The sequence below is a fragment of the Heloderma suspectum genome, chromosome 11, assembly GCF_057233095.1.
Source record: "Heloderma suspectum isolate Gila_16-S chromosome 11, 16-S_ref, whole genome shotgun sequence".
Lineage (NCBI taxonomy): Eukaryota > Metazoa > Chordata > Lepidosauria > Squamata > Helodermatidae > Heloderma > Heloderma suspectum.
Window position 1 is genome coordinate 16,722,840 of NC_139468.1, and position 10,672 is coordinate 16,733,511.

Consider the following 10,672-nt stretch of genomic DNA (forward strand, 5'->3'; position numbering starts at 1 on the left):
CTTGGGCTCCTTGGTGGAAAAGGCAGAACATAAATGCAACAAATCAATCAATCAGTAATAGTGGGTGACCAAGCAGAACAGAGCACAAAACCATCTTGTACAAAAGCTGAAACAGCACCATAGCCCTCTACTGCTTACAGAAGTGCCAATGCCATCAGCATTACACACAGATCTCATTGGCTCACACTTGCACTAGATACCAGTGGCCTCTGGGCAGATGCATACCCCAGGATGCATTTCCCAGGATGCATTTCTAAGGCTACAAACTGGATTATCCCTTTGCTTTGGTCACCTGTGCCCCCCCCCCAAAATTAGGACCCACTTCCCCCTGGGCAGGTGGCAACCCTACTTGTAACCCTGCTACTTCCATCTTGCCATCCTTCCCTCTCGAGTATTCTCTACCTGAGACCATTCCTTTTGCCTTCTGGTGCTTACTATGGTTCTTTAACCTACCTGGACTGGACATTAAGTCCATTGTCTGAGGCCCTCCTCTGGGTACCCCTGTCAAATGAGGTGAGGTGGGAGGCTACAAGAAAGAGGGCCCTTTCAGTGGTACCACCGCATTTGGGAACACTCTCCCCAGATTACATTATGGTCTTTCCAGCACCAGGTGAATGCCTTTTTATTCTCCAAGGCATTTTAAGAGCTGTTTTCAGTGCTTTAAGTATCTTATTCTGTTGCTGGTTTTAATTTGGTTTTATGTGCTGAGATGGTTTTATTCATTGCTAATAGTTTTATCTTGGTTTTTATCCTGGGCTGGTTTTTGTTTTATCATTTGTATTTTATGTTTTAAAGGTATTGTACACCGCCCAGAGAACTTCAGTTATTGGGCAGTTTAAAAGTACAGTAAATATTTATAACTTCTATGTCTCGCCTACTCCTGCAGAATGACTATTAACTTTAACTTTTGAACCTCATGCTGACAAATAACCAAAGATAAGAGGGGCCCCTGTGTATAAAAGTAACACAGTAGCCAATATAATTGATACTAATGATACCAAATTATATAGGACAAACATAAAATTTGAGCTCTCCATAGTATTCCCCTTTTAAAATGTTGTCCCTATTTAAATACAAGTTCATATAAATTAAATGTACATAAACCTAAATAAAATTTACACAAATCTAAATAAAATGATATAAAATCAATCATGAACTTAAAATTCTGAATCTCCCTGACAAAACACAGCATTCTCCCTTTCAATATTGTCTCTAATATGACCAGTGTAATGACTAAAACAGGTGCATATGAAAGATGCAGCAGCTACCACTTTGGCTACATAAATCGCAAAATGCATTTTTTCGTAGTCATGGAAGTAGCCACTGCAGTCTTCTGAGCACCCCAATCTTTGTGCATTAACTTTGAAAATCTTTCAAAAATCAACATCCGCTCTTACAGGGAAAAGTCATTCCCCCTCAACAGGGAATGCCAGGGAGGGAGTGGCTAGACACCCACAGGATATGTGGGTTTCCGGGAACCGACCTCAGAGCCCACGCTCCAAGGTCGGTTCCCGGAGAACCAACCTTCCCCCCCTTCCGCACTGCCTCGCCGGCAGCACAGAACAGCCCCGCACTCCACGCTCAGAAAAGGAGCACAGAGTGGCCAAAATGGGGCGTTCCAGGGGGAGTTCCGGGGTGGGGAGGACGGAAATGCTTGTACGACACACCCTATCGTACATAGGATACATCCTATCGCCTCCTCCCTCTCTCCACCTTCCTGCAGCTAGACAGCCGATATCAGCTGTCTAGCTGCAAATGCAGGGCAGGAGAAGCGCAGAGGGAACGATCCCCTCCGTGTTTCTCCTTTGGATAGGCAGTCACCTGTGAGTTTGGAGGCGGCCGCCTATCCCCATAGGATTGCGCCCTAAATGCCTTGAAGAGTGAATAGAAAATTCAGAATTCAAATGGTTCATTAGACTTTTATTGGACAAAATGTATTGGAAGCAAAGTGAAGCAAAAGAGGTAGTTGGAGATATCATCTGAACAAGGAATGAGGCTGCCTTTATTTTGTAACCAATATATCAACCATTCATGTAACTAAGGACTGGACTACTGTAATGCTATCTATGCAGGGCTGCCCTTGAGGCTGGTTCTGAAGATGCAGTTAGTGCAGAATGCTGCAGTGAGGCTATTGAGTGGAGTGCCTTGTAATGTGCACATAGCATCCTGTGCTGTAAGAGCTGCACTGGATGCCAGTTTGCTGCCAGGCCAGGTTCAAGGTATTATTATTGACATATAAAGCCCTAAACAACTTAGGACCAGGTTACCTGAAAGATCACCTACCCAACCTGCTAGACCACTACAATCTTCAAGGGAGGCCTTGTTGTCCGTGCCACATCCTGGTAACAACATGGAAACAGGCCTTCTCTGTGGTGGCACTCTTCCTCTGAAATAGCCTTCCCTCTGCTATATAACAGGCACCAATGATCATGTGCTTTCAATCTTTATTAAAACTTACTTGTTTACCCTGGCTTTTCTCAACCATTAATTTATCTAAATGTTGTCCTGCTTTTATAATGATGTATTGTTTTATCATTTGTTATAAAGCACTTTGGGATATTTAAAATGGGAAGTGGTATATAATATTTTGAATGAATGAATGAATGAGAGGCATAACATACATTTTTTTAAAAATTCACAAGAGGAACAGCAACTAGCCTATACGGACCTACCATTGGGACCTGGTTCAGGTACTGGTCGATTTTCCTGCAAGGAGACAAAATAAACAACATTCAGCTTGCTGCTGCATACTCCAGGATTATATTATGGGCCAAGTCAGGCAGAGAGCAGCAGGTGATGAGGACACCAAAAGCAAACTCCATTTTATTCCTGTAGTCACGGTGCAAAACTGCACATGCTCAGATGATGATGATTTTAATCAGCACTGACAAACATGGTAACATATCAGGAATATAGAAGCAGAAATAATGGGTGGCTACTAAGGCCTATTCAGTGGTGGGACCCCGGTTGTGGCATTCCCTCCCCAGAGAGGCTTGCCTCGTGCCTACATTGTGGTCTTTTCACCTCTGTATTTCCCACACTTTTTAGCCCTTCCGCATTTTTTAAAATGTGTTCTAGTGTTTTCAGGACTTTACACTGCTGCCAGCATTTACTCTAGTTTTTACTTCATTTTTATGCTGTTTTAAACTTTGGAAGTTTTCTGTTTTATCATGTTGTATTTTGGGGGTTTAGTTTTTGTGAGAGCTTTGGCTATTGGGCAGTACAGAAATGTAGTAAATAAAGCAGTTGTAAAGCATGGATACAGCTGTAAGCAGTTGTAAAGTATAAGAATGGCAGTTGGGCAGGGGGATGAGAAATCTTCGTTATGTGCTACATAAGGCAGTCTAAAGGGTGGGGGAGACCATCAGACTATTAAGTCCAGGGTCTAAAATTACCTAGCTGCACCATTGAAATCAGTTGGCCTACTAAATTCTTTTCCAGTCCAAGGAGCAATGGTACTCGGTTTGGACTGGTAGAACACTGCTCAAAGGCTGATAACTGAATGACATAAAACAAACAAACATACTTGAGCAACTTGTGGGTATACCATGAAAGAGGAAACCTCCAAAAATTGCTGTGAAGCTAAATCTACAAGCACAATGCTTGCCCTTAAATAAGACAAATTAATTAGGTAGTGCTAACGAAAACCCAGGGGAAACAAATGTTAACTTACACGTCATATTCTTGGACCCAGAAATGTTCAGCTAAGAAGTACCAGCTTGATCCTAATTAAGTTTACTCAGAAGTAAATCCCACCACGTTCAATATAATTTTTTTTAAAGTAAATATACCCTTTTAACTGGGTGTATCTTCCATTGAACTCAGCAGGGACATGCTTCAGAGTAGATATGCATGGATTGCGCTGTTAATCTTTCTAATTTTGCTCTGTCCAGATGCTTCCTAAGAATTTAAAAGATGAGCTTATTTTTCACATAAGAAACTGAGTATGGGAATGAACCCAGAGCTATTTTAAAAAATTAAGTCTTCCCACTTAGCAGAAAATGGCAAAGTTCATAACGTGAATACAAACTATGGTTTTCTGCTATTTTCTACATAATCGTTGATGGCACATCAGTTTTAATCAGAGAAGAAATACTTGCGGGGGGGGGGGAAATAATACAATTAGCAAATTCAGTGAAGACTCAGATAGAATTTCCCGTTGTCTTCCTCGCAACTCTATATACAGTGTCCAAATTTTAAAACCCCAGAGAAAGTACACGCAGTCTGGCATCTTTGCCATTTAAAGCTAATAAGTGATTCATAAAGAAGAGGAAAGTGAGATAATATACCTGAAATGGCTGTGGAGGTGAAGCAGAGCATGAAAGGAAGTATTTAATGTTTAAACAGTGAGCAAACAGATCATTGGATCTGGGTGGCAGGTATCCCATGATGGCAAAATCCCAATAATAACCTAAGAATCTGATTGTGGCACCTAGAAAGCTCTCATTTCTTGTTCATGCCTACCCTTAAACATGGTGATCCTAGCATTTAGAAATGTGATATATTTGTCCAGACCAGCATTGCCCACCCTGGTGCCCTCCAGGTGCGTTGGGACTACAACTCCTATCATCCTCCACCCAGCATTATGGGAAATATGGTCCAAGACATCTGGAAAGCACAGGGCTGACTCTGAGCTAGATGGGTCAATGATCCAGCTTGGAATAAAACAGTTTCCTGATGAAGCACAGGAGTTCTACAGCTATGAACAGCCTATGAAGCCTATGCATGTTTGTTGTTGTTGTTGTTCAGTCGTTAAGTCATGTCCAACTCTTCGTGACCCCATGGACCATAGCACGCCAGGCCTTCATGTCCTCTGCTCTCTCCCGGAGTGTGCTCAAGTCCATATTCATTGCATTGGTGATGCTATCCAGCCATCTCATCCTCTGCCATCCCCTTCTCCTTTTGCCTTCAATCTTTCCCAGCATCAGGGTCTTTTCCAGGGAGTTTTCTCTTCGCATTAGGTGGCCAAAATATTTGAGCTTCAGTTTCAGTATCTGTCCTTCCAATGAGCAGTCAGGGTTGATTTCCTTTAGGATGGACTGATTTGACCTCCTTGCAGTCCAGGGGACTCGTAAGAGTCTTCTCCAGTACCACAGTTCAAAAGCATCAATTCTTCAGCGTTCAGCCTTCCTTATAGTCCAGCTCTCACAGCCATATATTACTACTGGGAAAACCATAGCTTTGCTTAGATGGACCTTTGTCAGCAAAGTGATGTCTCTGCTTCTTACTATGCTGTCTAGGTTTGCCATAGCTTTCCTCCCAAGGAGCAAGCGTCTTTTAATTTCATGGCTACAGTCACCGTCTGCGGTGATCTTGGAGCCCAAGAAAGTAAAATCTGTCACTGCTTCCATTTCTTCTCCTTCCATATGCCAGGAAGTGATGTGGCCAGATGCCATGTTCTTCATTTTTTTAATGTTGAGTTTCAGACCAGCTTTTGCACTCTCCACTTTCACCCTCAACAAGAGGCTCTTTAGATTCTCTTCGCTTTCTGCCATTAGGGTGGTATCGTCTGCATATCTCAGGTTGTTGATAATTCTCCCAGCAATCTTAATTCCGACCTGTGATTCATCCAACCCGGCATTTCTCATGATGTACTCTGCATATAAGTTAAATAAGCAGAGCGACAATATGCAGCCTTGTCGTACTCCTTTCCCAATTTTGAACCAATCGGTTGTTCCATGTCTGGTTCTTACTGTTGCTTCTTGGCCCTCGTACAGGTTTCTCAGGAGACAGGTAAGGTGGTCTGGTACTCCCATCTCTTTCAGAATTTGCCACAGTTTGTTGTGATCCACACAATCAAAGGCTTTAGCGTAGTCAATGAAGCAGAAATAGATGTTTTTCTGGAATTCTCTTGCTTTCTCCATGATCCAGAGAATGTTGGCGATTTGATCTCTAGTTCCTCTACCTCTTCGAAACCCAGCTTGTACTTCCGGTAGTTCTCGGTTCACATACTGCTGAAGCCTAGCTTGTAGGATTTTGAGCATCACCTTGCTGGCATGTGAAATGAGTGCAATTGTACGGTAGTTTGAACACTCTTTGGCATTGCCCTTCTTTGGAAATGGAATGTAAACTGACCTTTTCCAGTCTTGTGGCCACTGTTGAGTGTTCCAAATTTGTTGGCATGTTGAGCGCAGCACTTTAACAGCATCGTCTTTTAGGATTTTAAATAGCTCAGCTGGAAGACTGTCATCTCTGCTAGCTTTGTTGTTACTAATGCTTCCTAAGGCCCACTTGACTTCACTCTCGAGGATGGCCGGCTCAAGTTCAGTGACCGCACTATCATGGCTCTCAGGGACATTAAGATCTTTCCTGTATAGTTCTTCTGAGTATTCTTTCCACCTCTTCTTAATCTCATCTGCTTCTGTTAGGTCCCCGCCTTCTTTGTCCTTTATCATGCCCGTCTTTGCACAAAACGTTCCCTTGAGATCTCCGATTTTCTTGAAAAGATCTCTCGTCTTTCCCATTCTGTTGTTTTCCTCGATTTCTTTGCATTGTTCATTTAAGAAGGCCTTCTTGTCTCTCCTTGCTATTCTCTGGAACTCTGCATTCAGTTGGATATATCTTCCCCTTTCTCCCTTGCTTTTCGCTTCCCTTCTTTCCTCAGCTACTTGTAAAGCCTCATCAGACAGCCACTTGGCTTTCTTGCATTTCTTTTTCTTTGAGATGGATTGAGTTGCTGCCTCCTGAACAATGTTATGGACCTCCATCCATAGTTCCTCAGGCACTCTGTCTGTGAGGTCTAATCCCTTAAATATATTCCTCACCTCCACCGTATATTCATAAGGGATATGATTTAGGTCATACCTGAATGGTTTAGTGGTTTTCCCTACGTTCTTCAATTTAAGCCAAAATTTTGCAAGAAGCAGCTCACGATCTGAGCCACAGTCAGCTCCAGGTCTTGTTTTTACTGACTGTATGGAGCTTCTCCATCTTTGGCTGCAAAGGACATAATCAATCTGATTTCGATATTGACCATCTGGTGATGTCCATGTGTAGAGTCGCTTCTTGTGCTGTTGGAAAAGAGTGTCTGCTATGATCAGCGTGTTCTCTTGGCAAAACTCTATGAGCCTTTGTCCTGCTTCATTTTGTACACCAAGACCATGCTTGCCTGTTATCCCGGTGATTTCTTGACTTCCTACTTTAGCATTCCAATCCCCTATGATGAAAAGGACATCTTTTTGGGGTGTTAGTTCTAAAAGGTGTTGTAGGTCTTCATAGAACCAATCAACCTCAGCTTCTTCGGCCTCAGTGGTTAGGGCATAGACTTGAATTACTGTGATGTTGAATGGTTTGCCTTTGATTCGTTCTGAGATCATTCTATCATTTTTGAGATTGTACTCCAGTACTGCTTTTCCCACCCTTCTGTTGACTATGAGTGCTACTCCATTTCTTCTAAAGGATTCTTGCCCACAGTAGTAGATATGATGGTCACCTGAATTAAATTCACCCATGTTTGTCCATTTTAGTTTGCTGATTCCCAAGATGTCGATGTTCAATCTTGCCATCTCACGTTTGACAACCTCCAGCTTACCTTGATTCATTGATCTTACATTCCAGGTTCCTAAACAATATTGTTCTTTACAGCATCGGATTTTCTTTTCACCACCAGACCAGACACATCCACAGCTGAGTGTCCTTTTGGCTTGGCCCAGCCACTTCGCTCTTTCGGGAGCTACTTGGAAATACCCTCTGCTCTTCCCCAGTAGTATACTGGACACCTTCCGACCTGAGGGGCTCATCTTCCGGCGTCATCTCTTTTAGCCTTGTGATACGTTCCATGGGGTTTTCTTGGCAAGAATACTGGAGTGGGTTGCCATTTCCTTCTCCAGTGGACCACATTTTGTCAGAACTCTCTGCCATGACCTGTCTGTCTTGGGTGGCCCTGCACGGCATAGCTTATGGCTTCACTGAGTTACGCAAGCCCCTTCGCCACAACAAGGCAGTGATCCATGAATGCATGTTTACTCAGAAACAATATGTTCTATTGAATACAATGTGGCTTACTCCCAAGTAAATGTGCACAGGATCACAGCCTGACAGTGCAGTCCTATACATGTCTATTCAGAAGTAAATGTTAGTGTATTCAATGGGGCTTACTCTTTAGCGAGCGGGCACAGGATCGCAGCCTAAATCGCGCGTCCCCGTCCCCCCGCCCGCCTCTCCCGTCCTTGCATCCGAACGCCAAGCGCCGCGTTCAGCTGGGCTCCGCTGCCTTTGCTCTCCGCGCGTGCGGGGAAGGCGGGTGCGCACCGGGCCACCATTCTGGGACACCCCGGAGTCGCTGTCGCCTCTTTCCTCTGGACACCGCAGCGTCGCTGCCTGCGCCGTTTCGCCCTTGAGCGCGCAACGGGGCGGGCAGCCGCTTCCAGCGAGGAGGCAACCACCTGCCCGCAGGGCCGTCAGACCTTATGAGGCGAGGCGGCCCTTCAGCCCCCGCTCCCACTCCGGGAAGCCCAGCAGCCTCCGAGCCGCCTTCCCGCCCCCCCAAGGCAGCCCGAGGGACCCCGGCCGGCCGCCTCGCCTCGCGCCAAAGGGCTGCGAGGCCCCCACGGGCCGTACCAGGCGCAAGTCGCCGGCTTTGTGCACCACCACCGACAGGTTCGTCCGCGCTGCCTCTGCCATCGCCGCCATGGCCGCCGCCGCTGGAGCAATGACGCGCCTCGGCCGCTTCTCGCCGCCTCGGAGAGCCTCTCGCTGCCCTCAGCCGCGGCGGGGAACTTGATCCGCGGCGGGGGCCAGAGTCCAGCGGCCTCCCCGGGCGAGGAGGAGGAGAAGGGAGGGGAGAGGAGAGGAGGCTCGGACTCTGCCCGGCTCGGCGCCCAAGGCCGCGCTTGTGCATTGAGCCATCGCGACTTCCCAGCAGGAGCGCGTGTGTCGTGCGCAATGCCTCCCCGCAGGGCCGCGGCGAAGGAAGCGCGCCGCGTTTGGGCCTGCTCAGGTGTCCCGTTAGTACAATGACCTGTTATTATACGAGTTATTACATTTTTATACTGCCCCATAGCCGAAGCTCTTTGTCAACCGCCCAAAGATTAAAAACCATGAAAACGAGAGTACACAAAGTTTAACATCCATTTTCATAAACACACACACACAGAGACCACATGTCTCTATTTAGGACTCTCCATTTGTCTGTAATGTAGCCTGGTGCAGCTAGGTTGCTGGGGAACATGGGCGGGAGGGTGCTGTTGCACTCATGTCCTGCTTGTGGGTTTCCCACAGGCGGCTGGTCGGCCATGGTGGGAACAGGATGCTGGAAGAGATGGACCCTTGGCCTGATCCAGCAAGCAAGGCTCTTATTTATTTAAAATATTTATTGGCCGCCTTTCAGGACAAGCATACAGCAGTAAAACACATAGAACTGGTATGACATTAAGAATGATAAAAACACAATGAAACAGTACAATACAATAAAAACAGCAATAAAACCAACAACAAAAACAGCAATAGAAACAGCTACGAAAGCAACCATGTAAGGAGAAGGCCAGAGTAAAATTATGTTTTCACTTTTCAAGGCCTTAAAAGCCTGCAATGTTGGAGCATGGCGGACCCCTGATGGCAACTTATTCCAGAGGTGTTCTTAGGTGATTTTTAGATCCTGGACTTAATGGTCTAATGAGCCTCCCCTTTAGACTGCCATCTATCTATTTATTTATTAGCATTTATGTACCACCTTATCTGCTAAAAAAAAAAAAAAAAGCCATCAAAGTGGTGTAAATTTAAAACACATAAGAACATTAAAAATGCAAAAATATTAAAACATTACACAACACTTTTTAAAAGCCTAAACGAAAAAGGTGCATCTTGACAGCTTTTTTTAAAGGCCAAGAAAGTGGGGGCCAATCGTTCTTGGGGGAGAGCAACACAGGAGAAAGCCCTTTCATGCATGCCCAACAAATAGGCCTTTGCAGGTAATGGCAGCCCTCTCCTGCAGATCTTAATAACCAGTCAGGTTCATAGTGAGAAAGACTATCCCTTAGATGTAGCACATAACTAACATTTTCATCCCCCTGCCCAACCACTATCCCATGCTTTACAACTGCTTCATTTATTTAGAGCACAATCCTATGGATATTTAGACTCAAAAAATGCTGGCAGGGGAATGCTGGGAATTTTACTCACTGGTAAAAGCTCGGTGGAGCAGCACCATTTTTACCAGCTGTCTAAAGGCCAATTACAAGGGAACCAACTTCTCAATTAGTCTGTAATGTGCCCAGCAGCTGAGCAAGATGTCCTGCCACCTGAGAAGGGAGGATGTGCACTGTAACAGCAGCCATCTCCTCCTCTTACCACCACCACCACCAGACAAGAGATCAGGCAGGCAGCCCCTTGAGGGATCCTTCCTCAAAATGTAGCTTTGTGAGATGTCCTTGGAAACTGCCTGATCTCTTGTTTGGGGGGACACTCCCAGAGTGAGACATAGGACAGGCAGACAGCTAGCTGTCTGGCCTTTCCCGAGCCCACCCACCTGATCTTTCACTCTGAGCCTCCTCCCAAAGGGAATGATCAGGTGGGCAGCCTCTCTGGAGACCCTGACCAGCTGCGCTCCCTCTTTGTGAGAGGGCTCAGACTGAGAGATGGGGGAAGGTGGCTGTTCCTCCAAGGAGCCTTGTTTGCTGTTCTCCCGCTGTGGCATGACTCCCAATTGTTTAACAATAGCAGCAACTAAAGGACT

The 10,672-nt window shown here is 45.5% G+C and overlaps 1 protein-coding gene across 3 annotated transcripts in view; it reads right to left on the reverse strand.

Annotated features, from left to right (window-relative positions):
* SORD (sorbitol dehydrogenase) overlaps positions 1-8,861 on the reverse strand; it is a 31,520-nt gene extending 22,659 nt beyond the window's left edge. For all 3 annotated transcript variants that reach the window (XM_084816969.1, XM_084816968.1, XM_084816966.1), the window contains exons 1-2: positions 8,560-8,861; positions 2,673-2,706 (exon numbers count right to left, since the gene is read on the reverse strand). In XM_084816969.1, coding sequence (XP_084673095.1) covers positions 2,673-2,706; positions 8,560-8,631 — 106 coding nt within the window. In that variant the 5' untranslated portion in view covers positions 8,632-8,861. The remainder of the gene's footprint in view (positions 1-2,672; positions 2,707-8,559) is intronic.
* Between the last annotated feature and the right edge of the window lie 1,811 nt (positions 8,862-10,672).